Here is a 19,331-nt window from a genome sequence, read left to right as displayed (position 1 = left end):
GTACTTATGGGTAACAACCCTAAATTTCATGGCTTGTCTTAATGTTTTTAGAGTTTAAAGTTTAATCATTGAAATGATGGATAAATAGGATATGCAAAGTGGTGCCGATTTGCTTCAGTGTTTTAAAATTCCATTTTCCAAAGTAAATGCAATAGAAATGCGATTTTTGGAGTCTTTTTCTGATCCTCTCCCAGCATAAAACTAATTTTTGAATGTCTGAGGAAGCACACTGTGCTCTTTTCAAGTGCAGTTAAGCAATCACGATCATGCTGTGCTCTTTCCCAGTGCATTTAAGAAACAATAACAGTGAGTAGAGTGAAGCTTTTCTGCAAAATTACTTTCTTTGGATTGTTATTGGTGTGTTCACATGAACCAGCCTTGAGTGAGCCCGGCCTGAAATCCAGAAGGGACAGAAATAGATTGTGCTGTGACGTCTCAGCATTCTGGCTGCTCCCTCCCCAGCCATCCCTGGTTAATGCTCCCAGCCACAGCCACAGGGCTTCGTGCCAGAATCTCCTCCTCTTTCCCTCCCTTGTGGGCGTTGTCGCTGTGGGTTGTGGAGCAGGCAGTGCTTTCCCAAGGCCTTCCCATTCTGGGCTCTTCCTGCCCGACTTGTGTTGGGTTTGTGACTCACATCATCACCTTTGGTGTTGGTGGTGGCCAGGCTGGTGTGGCTGAAGGGAAGGGATTGGAGTGGGAGGGGGCTTATGCTTATTTTGCTTATGCTTATTTTGCTTATGTTTATTAATTAATGTTATTAACTGATATACCTATCATAGAATTTGCTTGGTAGTATAGAATTCACTGTATAACACACAGCAAAACTCCCAAGGTACAGACCTGTCCTTGAAGGTGCCACACCAAGAGGCCCCAGAGCCTCTTGGACCAATTAAAACAGCCTGGATACCCCATGAAGTGAAGATAAATCAGAAAATATGTCAAAAGAACAAGATAAGTAGAGAAATTCACCAATTAGACCAGCAACAGTTGCCAACAAGTCTGATTTGAAGCAGTTTTGAGCAAAAAGTAAAAAGCTCACGGGAGGAAGACACCTGAATTCACCCCCAGAGACCACCAGAGACCCTGCCCTGAATTCCCAGCAGGAAAAGCCAAAGACCCCAAAGACCACCAGAAACCCTGCCCTGAATTCCCAGGAGGAAAAGCCAAAGACCCCAAAGACCACCAGAAACCCTGCCCTGAATTCCCAGGAGGAAAAGCCAAAGACCCCAAAGACCACCAGAAACCCTGCCCTGAATTCCCAGGAGGAAAAGCCAAAGACCCCAAAGACCACCAGAGACCCTGCCCTGAATTCCCAGGAGGAAAAGCCAAAGACCACCAGAGACCCTGCCCTGAATTCCCAGCAGGAAAAGCCAAAGACCCCAAAGACCACCAGAGACCCTGCCCTAAATTTCCAGGAGGAAAAGACAAAGACCCCAAAGACCACCAGAGACCCCAAAGACCACCAGAGACCCTGCCCTGAATTCCCAGCAGGAAAAGCCAAAGACCACCAGAGACCCTGCCCTGAATTCCCAGCAGGAAAAGCCAAAGACCTCAGAGACCACCAGAGACCCTGCCCTGAATTCCCAGGAAGAAAAGCGCAGGCAGGAGTGGCAGGGGGTGGAGAAAATGGAAATCAGTTCTTGGAACTCATTATAATAACCCTGCCCTCTCTAAGAAAATGATGTTTATACATGAGGAAATAATAAATATGTGTAATTTACTTGCATATAAACCAGTTGTAACTCGGCCAGGGGTGCAGGTTTTTGGAGGAGCTTCCCCCCTGCACCCAGGCCTGGAACAAACACACCTCTCTATAACCTTATCAGATAGAGGGTCTTCTTTCCTCCAAACAGGAGCAGCCCGAAAGGAAACCCCACGCTCCCTCCCCTCTGTCCTGCTCTCTGTTGGAGCCTGTGCCCATCTCGGGGGGAGCTGCCCCGCTGGAGCCTTCGGAGAGAATACACAGAGGACGTGGGGCTGTTCATAACAGAGAGCACAATTCCCGGTGTTTGGAATGTGCTCTGCCTGCTGACATCTCCATCGCGCAGGGCAGGCCGGTCATTCAGCCCCAGGGAGCTCCGATGGCCTCGGAGCCGCTGAAGTGACTCATCGTTCTTTCTCCTCCTTGTCCTGGGGATGCTTTAGGGCACTTCTGTGAGAAATGCTCACATTTTACCAGTAAAATTTAGAGGGGACAAAGTCGTCAAAGCAAAGCTAAACTTTTATTTAACAGATTCGGCCGAACTGGGTGTGTCCCTCTCTGGCCAAAGAGACAGATCCAGAACAGAAAAAACCAAAACTTTTTATACCCTCTCCTGGCCGAAAGGTCCCTGCCTCCCCTTCCTGTTGGCTGGGAAATGGGGGCTCACAGTCTGGCCCGGTTCCCCCGCCTGTCCAAGACCCCTCACTCCCTCCAAAGACGGGAAAAACCATTAGAAACTAATTACCCCTTAATTACTCTGTTACAGTTCTTTTGGCTTCAGCAAAACCCTAATTCTGTTTCTACCACTTAGAAATGCAGGCAGTGCTCAGGAGTTGCTCTGGGTTTGAATACACCCTTTGGGGTGGGAGAGGAAGCAGATTTTCTTCTGCCTTGTCACTGTGCAGATGCTTTGAACAGGTTTCCTTCCCAGTAATTCCTGTGCTTTGTCTTTGCCCACCTTCCTGAAAAGTGTAGGGAGGAGAGTGAGTTCTGTGGTACTAAACTTTGATAAATGGGCCTCAATCAACAATTCATTTCACGTTCATTGAATCATTTATTGGCAACAATTCTTGCCACTAATGATTTTGGGATGAAAGTTTGATTAAGTGCCTAGTTGTTGTTTTTTTTATGGTACCGACTGGGTCTCACTGTTAAAACATTTGGGACCTGGTAAGTAGAAAAGCAGCAGCAACACTCACCCCCTGAGCTGTGAATTGTCCCAGGAAATGCAGTGGCTTCACGAGGTTTAATCTGGGACAAAATGGCATTTTTGGGCTGGGGCTCTGAGGTATGTCCAGTGCAAGTAAGGGAGATCAGGGGTCTGAGGTCCTGCAGGGAGGCAGCTTTGGTTGGTTGGTTTTTCCAGTGCTGTGTTCAGAACTCGCTGGTTCAGCGTGTGAGAGCTCCAGGACTTCAGGCTGGGCCAAGAGCTTGGAGCAAGGATCAAACAGCGAGAAAGTGGAGGAGAGAGCAGAGAACATGTGACTGTGAGTAAGCAGAGTGGGGAGTGAGCCAAAGTTCAGATGATATTACACAAAAATTACAGGGCACAAACATGTCGGCTCCTGGAGACGAGTGCAAGGAGGAGCCAAGGGGTGTGTGAGGAGTGTTTGGGTGTTGAGGGCTCGTCCTTGCTTCTCATGAAGCAGCAAAATCCATTGAATTTCAGTGTCGTTGGAGTGAAGCACCAGTCGGCAGCACAAAGTGAGAGCAGTAAATGCTGCTGAAGTGGAAGCTTCTGGTCTAATTTGCTCTGGTATTTTAGGGTGGATGGAGGAGGAAGTGTCTGTGAGAAAGGGACAGTGCAACACATCTTGTTTCACAAAGCCAAGTGAGAGAGTCTGACAGAGGCAGCTGATGTGAAATGGAGGGGCAGAGCAGGAGGGGAGGAGGGCACTGAGGTCAGCCCCAAAATCCTTGTCCACAGGAGCAGGTGGGAGCTTTGCCTTTGGGGCAGCAGGGCTGGGAGTTTACTGGGTGTCTCTAACAGTCACACAGGAAGCAGTTTGGGGCTATGAGCAGTGCTGGGTTTAATGCAGCTGCTGTTTCATGGCCTGGTATTCGTTTTGTAGGGATTGATCCTTCACTTACAGGTTCCCTCTGAAGAGAGGCAATCATTCCTCAAGTTTGCAGAAGACACAGATCCAAATCATTTTGAAATGTGGTCTGTGCTCGTGGTTCGTGTTTGCCAGAAATGTAGTTTATTCTCCACGTTCAGCATTTAGAACATAATTAATTGTCAGATTTAAATGTTAAAGTGTTTTGCCTTCCTCTGATTCATTATCTTAAGGTACAGCAAAACAGAAATGTGACACGGATCCATTTGATGTGCCAGGTTGAAGGATTGTAAAAAAGAGGGAAAACAGATGGAATTCCCCCCAAGTTGTTCCTTGTTCATCTCCAGGGGTGAGGAAGCAAAGGGGAGGAGACTGTGCTGCCTCCAACTCCAGAAGGATGCCCAGGATGGCAGAGGCATTGCCTTAATGAGCTGTTAGAGCCACAGAACCATTTTTCTCCTCCCTCCCCAGGCACCACCAGCCTGAACACCCCCATAAATCCCACCTCACTGTGACCATTGGATTCTCCACTTGCCTTTGTCCAGCACGAGCCACTTTATGGTGGAAGGAAAATACTCCTTTATCCTTTGTTTTACATCTTGGTACATAAAGAGCAGTCTCTGTGATGACTATTGATTTCAGCTCAGTTTGGACACTTTGTTATTCTGAAGCCTCGAGTTGCCAAACCTGGAACAGGCACAGGTTGTCAGCATTTCCATGGGGCCTTTTCTCCTGTGCTTGGTGGCATTTGTGTGCCCAGGAATTCCAGGTGACAGCACCTGCCTCTGTGGGGAACTCTGGTATTGGCATTGCTGCTGTTTGTAAGAACAAGCAACCCACCCCCACTTGTGACCAGGAACAGGAGAGGTCAAGTGCATAATAAATCCCCCAAAATACAAATATATGAAACAACCACCAAAATACATGGAGTTGGTCGTGGTGGGATCACCAGAACTTGGGCAGAGTGGTTTATTTGCTCTCCAATTCTCGGGCTGTGGCACAGGGAGTGCTCAGGGAGGAGATGTTGTTTCAAGCACTGAAAAAGCCACTTGTGAAGCCTCAGAGCAGCAAGACCTGCTGCTCTCGAACTGGGATTGACCCTTGCCTGGGTGAAAACACCTTCCATTGTCTTGGCAGGCAGTGCTCCAGAGGAGCAGGGAGCAGGCAGGAGTATTTGGCCTGTTCCAGGTAATTCAGTGACGTGTTCTGAGCTTCCTGCAGGCAGTGAGCAAAGGGAGGTGTCTGGTTTGTGCTGAGACGGTTTCAAGTGTTAATTACTGCTACGTGGGTTTCATTTTTAAGTGGATGAAGTTTAGTGCTGTGCTTTTGCCAGTGTGAGCAGCATGTGCACTCCTGCCTGTGCTTGTTCTCTTGGGCACTGGTTTTTGGGAGGCTGGGCCGTGTCCCTTGGCCACTGGGGCAGGTTCTGTGGTGTCTGCTCCGTACTGGGCTCCCAGACTCACACCCTTCCCCTGCACTCAGCACTGGTGAGGCCACAGCTTGAGTGTTGTGTTCAGTTCTGGGCCCCTCAGTTGAGGCAAGAGATTGAGGGGCTGGAGCGGGGCCAGAGAAGAGCAACGAGGCTGGAGAAGGGACTGGATGTGGCTCTGAGTGTCCTCTGAAACACCTCCAGGGACAGAGAATCCACCATGTCTTGATCCAACCCCACTGTGATCACCAGCCCAGGGCACAGAGTGCCAGAGTGATCACAGTGGGGTTGGATCAAGGGTTGGACTTGGTGATCTCAGAGGTCTCTTCCAACCCAACTGAGAAGAGCAACGAGGCTGGAGAAGGGAGTGGAGCACAAGTGCTGTGGGGAGAGGCTGAGGGAGCTGGGGGTGTTCAGCCTGGAGAAGAGGAGGCTCAGAGGTGACCTCAGCACTGTCTGGAACTGCCTGAAGGGAAGTTGTGGCCAGGTGGGGGTTGGTCTCTTCTCCCAGGCACTCAGCAATAGGACAAGGGGGCACGATGGGCTCAAGCTCTGCCAGGGGAAATTGAAGTTGGAGATGAGAAAGAAATTCTTTGCAGAGAGAGTGCTCAGGGATTGGAATGGGCTGCCCAGAGAGGGGGTGGATTCCCCATCCCTGGAGGTTTTTCAAGTGAGCTTGGCCGTGGCACTGAGTGCCATGATCTGGTAAAGGGACTGGAGTTGGACCAAGGGTTGGACTGGATGATCTGGGAGGTCTTTTCCAACCCAATCCATTCTGTGACTCTGTGATCACTCTTGTGCATGGTGTGTCCACCCACCCTCCTGCCTCTGAGCGTTATTAGCTCTTTAAAGCAGCTCAGCAGCTGCTCCTGCATGGTGAGTTTGCATTCAGCTTGTTCCTTGAAGGCTGTCCAAAAAAAAAGCCTGGGAGTGGATTGCTGCCTGCAGCTTAAGCCCCAAATGTGCTCCGGAGGGGCCGTGGGAAAGCCGATGGCTGGGAGAGCAGAGCGTGGCTGGGGTGAATTCCTCACACCACTGGGAACTCCACATGATGGATGGGCTGGAAGTTGGGGCACCAGCATCAAAGCTTGTTGTCTTGGCACCAGGTTTTAGTCAAGATGGTCTCTTGCAGATTGGCATTGCTGGATATGAGCTCTCCTCCCTGAGGGTTTTTGGGTGCCTGGCTTGGATGTTCCACTGTCAGTCCTTTGCAGCAGCAGTTTGCTCTTGGACGTGCTTCCAGAAACATTCTTGCAGAGGGAGAAGTTGGTGCTGGTAGAAGGAGGAGGGTGACAACGTGTTTCTGTTGGCAGTGGTGCTGTGTGTTCCTGCTCCAAGGGATTGTGGAGCTGGGATGCAAATCAAACCTGCCGGGGGTCTGGAGTGCACAGAGCAGCCAGAGGGCACTGCGGGGTCTGGGACGGGAATGGGGGTGGCAGCCAAGGATTCCACTCCTGGGGTTCTTGTGATGCTGAGCAGAGCCTGGGAATGGAGGAGAGCCCACTGAAACAACCCCCTTCAATAACTTTAGGGCTCATCCCAGCTGCAGAAATCTCCTCTTTCCTTCTGGATTTATAACTAGAAAGTCCGAGATTTTCCTTTCCAGGTCTGTGCTGGTGTAGGTTTGTTACATCATGGGCCTGTTGAGCTGCCAAAATTGGTTCACCGTGTTTGCAGTCTCAGGAATTTGAGGTTACAGAAACCTCGAAAACTTTGACAGAGCAGAGATGTTTGTTTTTCCTGGAATGGCCCTTCCCTGGTGTGTTCCAGCACCAACGGCTGTCCTGGAGCAAGGGCTGCCATTGCCTTCCCAGCTCAGGAATCCTGGACGCTCCAAAGCCAGCCAAGAATGTGGGAAGATCCAACTCTGCCTTGGGGGATAGGGGGGGGTGTCTGTTTGGGGTCAAAACTAAAGGCTGTGCAATGTGTTGGGGATCACTCCCATGGACTGATCCCTTCCAGATCCCTGTGCAGCTGCCTGGATTTGTGGGAAGGGCTGCTCCAAACCTTGAACTAGCACTGTGGGCACAGGTTTGCTGTGGTACCCCTGGGGGCTTTGTTGCTTTAAGGTGTGTGAAATCAGGTTTATCCCTGGAGCAGAAACCCTTTGGGGTGGTGGGAGGGTCAGTTCCTGCTGCTCCTTGTCCTGGGTGGTTTCCAGGCTGGCACTGCTGCCCCTGCTCTGTGTTTTCAAACTTTCTGAAGAAAAAAACCCAGAAGGATTGTCAATGTAAATGTGTGATATTTTGCCAATTTTCATAATTTATTATTATCATCAAGTTGACTTTGTTTTTAGTTTTTTTTCCCCTTATAGCCAATATACTGAATTGAGCTTGTATTTAATAATTTTTTTTTTAATCAAAATTCTATAAAATACATCACTGCAGGCAGACCTGCCTGTCAAACCCCCACTGCTGGCAGTGTGTGCTGTGCTGTGGAGCTGACCCTTGTTCTCTCTTGCAGGGCAATCACTTTGATCAGTATGAAGAGGGGCACCTGGAGATAGAGCAGGCGTCTCTAGACAAGCCTATCGAATCGGTAAGACCCCCACGGACCAGCGCCCCCTCCCACCCCGAGCGGGCCCCGATCGGATGGTACTTGATGTGAATGAATCCAATCCCAGAGGAGAGGGCACCTGCTTGGCAGGCAGGGGTAATTTTTGGTGGTAAATTGCATGCTGAGCTTAAGTGGGCCTGGGAGTTAATCCTGAAGTAGTTCTAAAACCGTAGGTGAGTTTAAAACCGAGTTCAACTTGATATTTCAGGATTTAAAATAATACATTCATTCATAGATATTTATTTTGAGTTTTTATACTTTTCTTTGAAGAATCAGTTTAATTCATGCACAAACCTGATGAATAGTTTAGCAGAATGTATTTTGCTCCTTTTTAGTTAATATTTTTGGAAAACTACTGGTGTGTTAAAGTGTTAGAACGACACTTGGCAGGATGGAGAGAGGGATCAGTGTCAGTCCAGCAGTCCTTCCCCACAGAGCTGAAACTGCCCTGGACCTTTCTCAAAAGTTGCTTTATCCTGAATTAGGTGTGCACACTCCAGCCATGAGATGGGGAAAATTAAATTTTGTTTAGTTTTACCTTTTTAAGCTTTTTGGAGCTAAAACCCCCCCACTTTTTGATGCTTTTTTCAAAGCATGTTCTGTTGGTTTTAGGCCCAGTAGCTTGTTCAGACTAAGCTGAGCTTGTTCAGCCTAAACTGAACTCAAGCTTGGCACTTAACTAAAGCCAAGTTACAGTTTCTTGCAGAAACAAGAAAACTTGTAGTGAATAATCCAGGGACACTTAATGGTGTTCTGATTAAACCCAGATTTTTGTTAAGAAAGTACCAGTCAAGTGTTTCGTTCCCCTCTAAGTTATCAAAGCTCTCTAGAGTTTCTCCCCCTTAGTGAGCACTGAGCAGGCACTGTTAGGAAAAGCTCAGGATCTATTTCTCGTTGGTGTTGTGTGTGTTTGTGTGCGTGTTAGATGTTTACCAAAAAAATTTACCCAACTTGGGGTGTTCGACGTTTTTCTTCCGCAGCAGTTGGCCCATATTAGCTAAGCAGCCATGATCTGGTTTGTATTGCACGGTCTGCCTTTTTAATTTCTTCTCTAGGGTTTCCTTTCCCCCTTCTTATTTCTGTTCTTCTGGTCCAGTGAACACTGCATATAGTACCTCCTGTCTCAATGTGCTGGCATGATGCTAGATTTAGGCATGGCAGTAAGTGATGACGCATGAGATAATGCTGCAGAGATGGGAATTCCTGCTCAAAGCTCTCCTGAACGCTTCAATCTTTCCTGGGGATTTTAATTGAAGTGCCAAGCTGCATTCCTGATGGAAATGTGCTGGGAAATACTCTTGGTAGCTACTCAGGGCCATGCTGGGAATTAGAATTTCAAAATACTCACAATGCTGCTTGCCTGACTGGTTACCTGATTTCCAAAAGGGTTTTCCCAAAGAGAGGACTAGAAGAGGTCACAGATCCCATCTCTGGTGTTCCAAAGGGAGTGATGCCCATGGAAGTGTGTGAACCACGGGCAGGTAGCTGGGCCCAGCAGAGCAGTCAGAATCACAGAATCAATTGGGTTGGAAGAGACCTCTGAGATCATCAAGTCCAACCCTTGATCCAACCCCACTGTGATCACCAGATCATGGCACTCAGTGCCACGTCCAGTCTCACCTTAAACACCTCCAGGGATGGGGAATCCACCCCCTCTCTGGGCAGCCCATTCCAATGCCTGACCACTCTGTGGGAGAAATGCTTTGTGCAGTTTGATTACTGTTGAACTGCAGCAGAAAAATTAAATTAAATTAGGGCTTTAGTATTTTATTCATATACATCTATCACCATCCAAATGTCAGGATATTATTAATCTTTACAACTTTTTGGTAGGTTTTAGTACGTGCAGTTCAGCCTAATGGTTACATTTGAGAACAGTTGGATGGAGAGGACAAGAGAGTGGCTTGTTTTGGGAGGAGGAAGAGTCAGAACCTCGAAGTGTTCTTTAAAATCCAGTTTGTTCCACTCTTCTTTTGTCTGTAATAGGAGAATCACAGAACCATTAAGACTGGAAAAGTGCTCTAAGATCATTGAGTCCAGCCCTTCCCCCAGCACTGCCGAGGCCACCACTAACCCCTGTCCCCAAGTGCCACATCTGCACTTCTTGTGGACACTTCCAGGGCTGGGGACCAGTGTCCTTGTCCCAGGATTGCCAAGCTGTGACCGCTGCCTGCGCTGCCTTTTGGCCTCGTGAACAAGCCCAGGGTCAGAAACAAACCAGTCACTTCTGAGGTTCATCTTCAGATGGGCTTTGTAAAACACAGTGTTGATTCTGAGCAGCATTTCTCCATTTTTTGTGGGCCTGAATGACTTTGTCAAAGTGCCTGACACCTGTGGAGGTGATTTTGCTTTCCCACTGTTAATGAGCAAGGTGCTTTTGGAGTTGGCAGATTACACACTTTAACAGAGGGACCCGTTTTCTTGGCAGGGTTCAGTGGGGCACCTCTCCTGCAAGATTTTCACCAGGAAAGGGCTGTTCATGCTGCTTTTTGGGAGTTTTTTCATCTTGTGTTTTAAGTTATTTGTTCACTCAGAACTGAAATTGAGAGTGAAGGAGTAAAGGGGAGTCTATTGAAACTACCACATATAATTTCAATAATATTTCAACATTAACAAATTGTGTCATAATCCTTTACCAGTTCTCTGTCAGCATTCCAGCTGACCTTTTCCAAGGTCTCTGCTCAGTCTGAGTGAGCCTCTGCTTCACCCTATGGAAACAGTTTCAATGATGAACATCCTGTGTTTATAACCATGGCACGTCAAAGCACTTCCCAGTTAAAAGGTTAAGGTTATTCTGCAGAGTGAAGAGTGGATAAAGTACATTCCCTTAGATGAGCTCCTTGCAGCTTCCCACATGTCAGTGCTGTGAGCTGCTCCCCAGGCAGCAGTTTGGAGGTCCCGGGGTGGAGGGTGTCCCGTGCCGTGTCCGTGTGGCATTCCCGGCTGACGTGAGATCCATCTCTGCAGCATTATCTGTTGAGAGGTGCTGACTGTACTGCTACAGCATGCAACTCAAAGGTGGCTGGAAAAATAGGTTTGGGAGTCTACAGATCATTACAATGTTGAAATGTGTCCTCAATTAGCCTACTGGTGTTTGTGTTCCTGTGGAAATCCTGCTGTGGGCAGCGTGTTTAGGCCCAAGATGTCTGGACTGAAACATGCGACTCTGACCAGAGTACATTTATGGAAAACAGAGCTGCAGGAGCCAGGGATGGACCTGAACGAGTGCCAGCTATTTTCCATTACTAAATTGCAGAAAATATTTCATATCAATGGACTCTTCAGAGCTGCAAATACTGATAATTTTTTTTCCCCCACAAGTAACGTTTTTTCTTGTTGTGGTTTGAAAGATGCTGCACTTACAGTGGCTGTTCATGTCAGTGCAACCACTGCTGTCTGATGTCCTTGAAAAATCAGAGCACTTCACCCTTTTTCTAAATCCCAGAAGCTGCATGCATTTGTTTTGAAGTACTTTGAGTGCACTGAGTTCAGGAAGTCACAAAGTATTGCAGCTTTAATAGAATCCAGAATTTTCTTCACGTTAATTCTTTATTTCTCCTTGTTTATGGAATCTCTTTGCTGTGAATTCCTGGTGTGCCTCGTCCCAGCAGTGCAGATGGAGTAGGAGGCAGCGTAGCCCCCCCAGCCCCCGGAGCAGCCCCGTCCCCGTGCAGGCAGTGCCAGGGCCCGACCCACGCTGGGGATCCCCCACTCACCCTGGAGCTTGTTAGTTTGTCCTTGTGCTGACTAACAGATGTCCCTTCCTCTCTCTCTGATGCTGCCCAAGCCCCCCAGGCGGGCGGTGCCTGAATCCCCCCCCCAGGCGGGCGGTGCCCGAGCCCCCCCAGGCGGGCGGTGCCCGAGCCCCCCCAGGCAGGCGGTGCCCGAGCCCCCCCCCCCAGGGCAGTGCTCGAGCCCCCCCCCAGGGCAGTGCCCGAGCCTCCCCAGGCAGGTGGTGCCTGAGCACCTCCAGAGCAGTCCCCGAACCCCCCCAGGGTGGTCCCTGAGCCCCCCCAGGCAGGCAGTGCCCAACAACACCCCCCGCAGCCCCCCCCGCTCCAGGCAGGCAGTGCCCGACCCCCATCCCCAGGCAGGCAGTCCCTGAGCCCCCCCCAGGACAGTCCCTGAGGCCCCCCAGGCGGGCGGGCGGGTGGTGCCCAAGCCCCCCCAGGCAGGAGGTGCCCGAGCCCCCCCCAGGCAGGCAGTCCCTGAGCCCCCCCCAGGCAGGCAGTCCCTGAGGCCCCCCCAGGCAGGCAGTCCCTGAGGCCCCCCCAGGCAGGCAGTCCCTGAACCCCCCCCAGGCAGGCAGTCCCTGAGCCCCCCCCAGGCAGGCAGTGCCCGAGCCCCCCGGGCGGTCCCTGAGCCCTGCCAGGTGGTCCCCGAGCCCCCCATGCCCACACTGGGGCTGTGCCAGCACAGGCCGTGGGGCTGGGCCAGGCCAGGGGTGTCACACTGGAAACCTGTACGGATCTGTGGACTCCACTAGTTCCAAAGTGTCATTTGATGAGGCTGCTGATTTGACATTTAGCAGCAGCCCTATGTGGACAGCGCTATAAATAATGTGCTTCTGGAAGCTGAATGGTGTAGCATTACTATTTGGCTTTTCTCTCTGGTCTTCATTGTGTCATCTGTAGTGAGCTCTAGGTTTTGTTTTGGGAATCTTTTCACCCTCTTGTTTGCATGGGTTCACCCAGTAGCATCCGATCCTTGCTTATGGACTCCTCCATACACAGTGAGCACAGCTTACAATCCACTCAAGAGACGAATGGTTCCTGCCCGTGCCGGGGCGGGCCATGGGAACACCATCCCTGGGGATCTCGTGGAAAACTGTCAGGCAAAACCAGTGCTGGGGTTTGTCCGTGATGCAGCTGCGGGTTGTGCCCCTCAGGCATTGCCAAAACCTTTGGGTTCTTCTACCTCTGTTTCATTTTAAGCAATATATATTTTTTTTCTATGGCCCAGGAGCTTTGTCAGAAATTTCTGCTGGGGATGTCCCACTCAGGAATCACTGATCCCTGTGGAAAGCAACAAAGGGCATCTTGTGAGGGCACAGGATGGGGAATTGGGCAGGCCAGTTTGGGTGAGGTTTTTCCTCAGCTCTGTGAGCATTTGGTGCAGTCAGGACCTTGCATTTTCCATACTCTTTGGAAAAATTATGCCTTGTCATTAATGCCAAGTTCTCCATCTGTCAGTAGAAGTGATCCCTGTGACCAGATCCAGAGGGGTGGGATAATGCTGGGAGGTGTGAGTTGTCCCTGCACGAGTGCCCACAGCCCCCATGGCATTTTGGGTGGTGCACAAGAGCTCCCTTGCTCACTCAGCACCTATTGGGACACTTATTTTGGCTGCCTCAGTAACTGTTACTGTGGCTGGACCACAGAGAGCTCCAGAATGACAGAGGAAGAAGGTGAGGGGCTCGTGCCAGCCCTCCCTGGCTGTGGCATTTCTGTGGAGCAGCTCTTGTGTAGGAAAACTGCAGCTCAGGATAGTCTGTTCAAAGGGAATGACAGCTTTGACATGGATGGGGAGTTTGCTGTAAAAAACTCCCATCTTTTCTGTGTTAAAGAGGCTGTACTTCAAGAGAGCTGTCACTTAAAAATGCAATTTAAACAAAAAAAAGCTGCTGGCTGTTGCAGCATTTGCTGCCCAGTGTCACATTTGGTGCCAGTACCCCTGGCTGCTCCCCAGGCTGTGCAGACTGGGAGCACAGCAAGCCTGGCCTTCCATAATTCTGTTTTTAGGGCAGCATTTGCACTGAGAGCAGTTCTGTCCATCTGCCTCTGTCAGGGCTCTGAGAGAGCCTTTGGAAATGGAGGGAGGAGCTGAACGTGGCTGGAACTGAGCAGGGGAATGACCAGGTCCCAACTCAAATGTTTGTATTAAATTACTAGAGTCGTCCTCCCTGTTTGGTGAAACAGAAGATGCTCCATTTCAATTCAATAGGATTTAAAATTAGGAATTTAAAATTATGCTCCACTGCATAAAAAACCAAATGGAAAAAATGGGGCTGGGGAAACCACCCCCTTGCTGGGAACTGAGACAGGACCATGTTCAGGCATAATTCCAATTTATGTCAAACAACTCCCGACCATCCTCTTGAGTGGTTCTGTAAAAGTGGTGCTAATGTGTATAACCCTTCTAAATTTTTCTTTTTCCCTTTAACATTTGTTCCCCCTTCACTGTGTCAGTCACAACACACCGCTCTTGAATCTCCCAGCTGGTCTTGACTTGTTGAATTTATTTTATGCTTTCACTCTTCTTTAATAAATACATTACTTGCAAGCAGTGAATTGAAAACAAAGCAAAAGAAAAAAAAACTACCATTAGTGATTGGACAGTTTCTTACTTTGTGTTACATTTAACTGTTCTTTTGACAGCCCAGTTTTTAAAGCCAGGTTCGTATGGAAATGCTTTCACTCCACTTGCACTGCTTTTGGAATAGCATTCTGCTTCATCTGTCTTTATTTTAGTGCATTCATAACACACACAGTCAGCACAATGTCTCATCTCCACTTGGCCAAGATGCAAAGTACTCCTTGTCCCTTGGATTCTTTCTTTTCTTTTTTTTTTTTTTGGGAAACGCAGCCATTTGTGTCAGCACAGAGAGACTCATTCAATGGTGCTTTGTCAGGGCAGGACAATTAGAGCCTTATCCCAGCCCTGAGCTCCAGGACTGGGCACTCTGGGGTGCCTGCAGGTAAGTTTTCCTCCTCTTCCCAGCAGACAGTCCCAGTCCTCCCCATGGTGTTTGTGGTGGGAATCCATCCTGGTTTGTTGCTTTTATCCCCAGACATTCCCTCACTTCTCCTGGTTTAATTTTTCCCCCATGTAGCCCTGGTTATGTCCTGGGGAAGAGCCAGTTCTGTGGGACAGACAGACAGTTTTCCTTGAGAAACAGCCAGACAGTGTCTTGCTTTTACTGGTGTATCAGAAAAAAATCCAGATTTATGCTTGATAACATCTTTTGGAGGAAAAGTATATCCATGCAGCCCATACCTTTGGGAAAGCTGTGCCTTTGAGGCTGATTCTCCAGAGTTCTGCAGACCCTGTGGAGTGACAGAACCACTGCTAGTCTGGTTTCTGTTGATGGCTTTCTTATTTAATTAAAGAAACCTTCAGCATATATATAATTATTTTTTAAGATTCCTTGTGCACGTTACGGGTTCACAGCCTGTCACAATCCAGGATATTTCTGTGTATCTCGAGTTGTGGTTTGCCTTGTGAGAATTAACAATCAACAAGTGCATATCTCATTGTGATGTTTATTTTTTATGATTAGAAGGTGAACGTGGTCCCAGCCAAGAGTCCTCCTTTGTGGAGCTGGCAGTTGGTAACTGGGTAAACTGGTCCCAGGGGCAGAGCTGGCAGTGGGATGGTGGGGGGTGCTGTGAGCTCTGTCTGTGTCTGGGGGCACAAATCCTGCATAAAAACACAACCCTTCCCACCCTGACCCTGCTCAGCCCCAGGCCAAAAGCTGGCACTTAATTGCTGCGTCAGTATTTCCACTTATTCCAAAATAGCTTTTTTTTTTGGAAGATGAGACATTATGCTTATTGTTTCCCCTACATGCACTAATGGTTCCTTGCTGTTAACTTATTGCTAGGCCTGTTTCATTCTAACATCTTAGTATTTTTGTTAGTTTACATGTGAAATGCATCACCCAGTCTGTGCTTGAGCTCATTTTATTTAATTGATTTTATTTTTTTGTTTTACTAACCTCACTGTTTTTTCAGTTTAATATTGGCTGCATGCTAGTTTATATATATATATACATATATAAAAAAACCCAATCAAGTCTAGCCTGGATTTTGCTCTGATTGTGTTTTGGTTTCTAGTGGTGGGGCAGTCTTGCACTTACAACTTACTCAGTATTACAAAAGCCTGACACACAAACAAAATGACTAAACACATTGTAGATTTTCTTTACCAAAAAAATCTGAAGTGGTGCTATCTAGGTGATGGATATGATTGTATAAATAGCTTGATTTTATGCTTTTTACTGTCAATTTTTATTGGTACACTTTATTTTCTCCCACATTGCTTTTTTTATTATTATTATTATTTTTTATTTATTTTAAATGTGATGCACAAAAGTTGCCCAGCACACCATCAGAAAGTGACCCTCCCTGATGCCCATCCCCCTGGAAAAATTCTAGCCAGCAATTTTTGACATTTGTCTTCCCTTTTATTGGGCATATATTGCCTTTTCAGTAGCTTTTTTTGCATGCATATATATGTAGAAAAATCTCTTGCTCATCACATGTTTAAATGTCAGCGGGAAGGGAAGAATTTATTATTGGAATATTTTTGGTTTGTTTTCTCTGTTCTGTCTGTCAGGATAATATTGGACACCGCTTGCTCCAGAAACATGGCTGGAAGCTGGGCCAGGGACTGGGGAAGTCGCTGCAGGGTAAGTCCAGTCCCTCGTGTCTGAAACCTGCAACACCAGCCTGGTCTGTAACAACATTATCTCTGCTTTTTGTTCCTAGAGTAGATTTTCTTTCCATTATTAATATATGCAAACCAGTGCACTGTTGAGTCTCGTGTGGAGCAGTCTGGGAGTGGGTGGGGCAGGTCAGACGTGGGGTGTGTGTGGGGTGAGAGTCACCCTGCAGGGAGCAGGATCAACTTGAGTGGTGCAGCTGCCACATGGGATGATGCTCTGCTGGCTGGATTAAAAGAATTAAAGATTTTAGTAGTCCCAGAGATCTGTGTGTGCTCACAGGGCTCAGAAGCCCTTGGAAGGCGAGTAAAGGGCCCCCTGAAGGGGGGAAGTGATGGCAGAGGTTCTCATGGATGATGGGAGAGCCTCACTCCTGGCTCTCCACAGGGATGTCACAGGTTTGACTGTTCCTGTTCCCAGCATGTTTGTCAGGGGTTCAGCCAATCTCCTTGGGACACCAAGGGGCTGGTTGAACCAGAACACCTGCTCCTCTTGCTACCTTGAGCCTGAATTCTTCCTGTGACACCAAATCCCGTTTCTGCAGAAACCTCTGGAAGTGTTTGAAGCTCAGATGTGCCCTGAGGTCCTCAGAGCAACTCACTCATGTTCCCATACCCATAGGATGGAGACCTGGGGCCTTGTATCTGAACTTCCCTGAGTGGGGCTGTAGAGATGGGTGTGTCTGTGCTGAGCAGGGCTGGGGAGGGATAACGGGTTCTCCAGGCTCTGGAAATGCACATGAATCCCTTGGACTGAGACTCTTCAACCTTTTAGGCAGGACTGCCTTGGTGGTTAATGCTTCTGGCTTCCTGTAGCACAGTTTTCTTGGAATTCCTCTGGTTAATGCAGGGCACTGCAGTCCTGTGGTGTCCCTGCTGGGACCAAACCTCAGGATGGGGTTGTAGTTGTCACCTTGTGGCCTTTGGCTCCTGGGATGTGACTGTTGTGTCTTCTCTTGCCTGTGCGTCACCAGTGTGGACACAGAGAGACTTGAACCAAGGTAGAGCCTTGTCCCAGCCCAGGGGGGATCCCAAAGCACAGCCCAGGGTCCTGTTCCTGAGGGGATCCCAAAGCACAGCCCAGGGTCCTGTTCCTGAGGGGATCCCAAAGCACAGCCCAGGGTCCTGTTCCTGAGGGGATCCCAAAGCACAGCCCAGGGTCCTGTTCCCAAGGTGCTGATGAGATGGACTGAACAAGAATGGTAGGACTGCAGGTCTGGAGTTGGGACAGGAGGTGGTGGTGTCACCGTGTCCCAGGGGCTGCCATGGCGGTGTCACCGTGTCCCAGGAGCTGCCGTTGTGGTGTGACCATGTCCCAGGGGCTGCCATGGTGGTGTCACCGTGTCCCAGGGGCTGCTGTGGCGGTGTCACCGTGTCCCAGGGCCTGCCGTGGCGGTGTCACCGTGTCCCAGGGCCTGCCATGGTGGTGTCACTGTGTCCCAGGGGCTGCCATGGCGGTGTCACCGTGTCCCAGGGCCTGCCATGGTGGTGTGACCATGCCCCAGGCCTGCCATGGCGGTGTCACCGTGTCCCAGGGCTGCCATGGCGGTGTCACCATGTCCCAGGGACTGCCATGGCGGTGTCACCGTGTCCCAGGGGCTGCCATGGCGGTGTCACCGTGTCCCAGGGGCTGCCATGGCGGTGTCACCGTGTCCCAGGGGCTGCCATGGCGGTGTCACCGTGTCCCAGGGCCTGCCATGGCGGTGTCACCATGCCCCAGGGGCTGCCATGGCAGTGTCACCGTGTCCCAGGGGCTGCCGTGGCGGTGTCACCATGTCCCAGGGGCTGCCGTGGCGGTGTCACCATGTCCCAGGGGCTGCCGTGGTGGTGTCACCGTGTCCCAGGGGCTGCCATGGCAGTGTCACCATGTCCCAGGGGCTGCCGTGGTGGTGTCACCGTGTCCCAGGGCCTGCCATGGCGGTGTCACCGTGTCCCAGGGCCTGCCATGGTGGTGTGACCATGCCCCAGGCCTGCCATGGCGGTGTCACCGTGTCCCAGGGCCTGCCATGGCGGTGTCACCGTGTCCCAGGGGCTGCCATGGCAGTGTCACCGTGTCCCAGGGCCTGCCATGGCGGTGTCACCATGTCCCAGGGGCTGCCATGGCAGTGTCACCATGTCCCAGGGGCTGCCATGGCAGTGTCACCATGTCCCAGGGGCTGCCATGGCGGTGTCACCGTGTCCCAGGGGCTGCCATGGCAGTGTCACCGTGTCCCAGGGCCTGCCATGGCGGTGTCACCATGTCCCAGGGGCTGCCATGGCAGTGTCACCATGTCCCAAGGGCCCAGCAGGAATTTGCACTTTGATCCTTGTCCCCATTTAGATGTTCCCGCTGTGCCCTCTGCTGTGCTGAGGCTGTTCCGTGTCTCTTCCTCACGTATTACTGAAGCTCTGGTGGTTTGAAGTGTCTGGGAGCTACAGCCAAGTCATGGATATGGCCTGGGAGGGCTTTCCTGCTCCTCCTGCATGTTAATGGGAACACAGGAGTAAAAATAACCCATCCAGTTTAACCCAGTTCAGTGCTGAAACCTCCCTGTTGGAGGCTTTGGAGCATGTGCAGGAATTTCATGGTGCCTTTGACCTTCTGGAAGGGGAGCAGTGCCCTCTCCACCTTCCCAGCTGATGTCCCAGGCAGGCAGAGGATCCAGAGGGGTCCTGCTGCTCCAGCTTTCCTCCCTGAGTGCTGAGCAGCCAGAGGTTGTGCCTGTTGCCTGTGGCATTGATGAGGCTCGTGTTGGGAGTGTTTATTTCATTATCCAGTGACCTTTTTGCATGAATTGTCGCAAAAATCCAAATACAAAATGTCAGGAAGGAAACATTTGCATCCAGTTTTATTCTTGGAGTTTGAAGAGTGAAATCATTTGATGTGAGCTGAGAATGGAGGAGCAGAACAAAAGTTCTTCCACATTCAGAAAGGCCCAGCAAAGGTTTCTAAAGAGGTGTAGGAGTGTCCCTGTTAAACTCTTCTTGCTTCACACTCTGCTTGAGCCTCAAATCTCAGCCCACGGTGAGGAGGTGCAGCAGAGCCTGAACCCCTTCAAGGCTTGACCTCCTGCAAAAAGCCCTTGCATCAAACCCTCCAAAGTTCTGGATTGCATACATGGAATTGGTATTGCATTCATTCATCCTTTGTCTGTGCACTTTAATT

At 49.8% G+C, this 19,331-nt stretch overlaps 1 protein-coding gene across 1 annotated transcript in view; it reads left to right on the top strand.

The window, feature by feature from the left end:
• The window catches only part of GPATCH8 (G-patch domain containing 8), a 69,762-nt gene that overhangs the window by 14,687 nt on the left and 35,744 nt on the right, over window positions 1-19,331 (top strand). Inside the window, exons 2-3 of the mRNA XM_071577676.1 lie at window positions 7,652-7,726; window positions 16,082-16,154. Of these exons, the coding sequence (XP_071433777.1) occupies window positions 7,652-7,726; window positions 16,082-16,154 (148 nt within the window). The remainder of the gene's footprint in view (window positions 1-7,651; window positions 7,727-16,081; window positions 16,155-19,331) is intronic.

The sequence above is a fragment of the Pithys albifrons genome, chromosome 25, assembly GCF_047495875.1.
Source record: "Pithys albifrons albifrons isolate INPA30051 chromosome 25, PitAlb_v1, whole genome shotgun sequence".
In the NCBI taxonomy this organism is placed as follows: Eukaryota; Metazoa; Chordata; class Aves; order Passeriformes; family Thamnophilidae; genus Pithys; species Pithys albifrons.
This window is presented reverse-complemented; position numbering and strand designations above follow the sequence as displayed.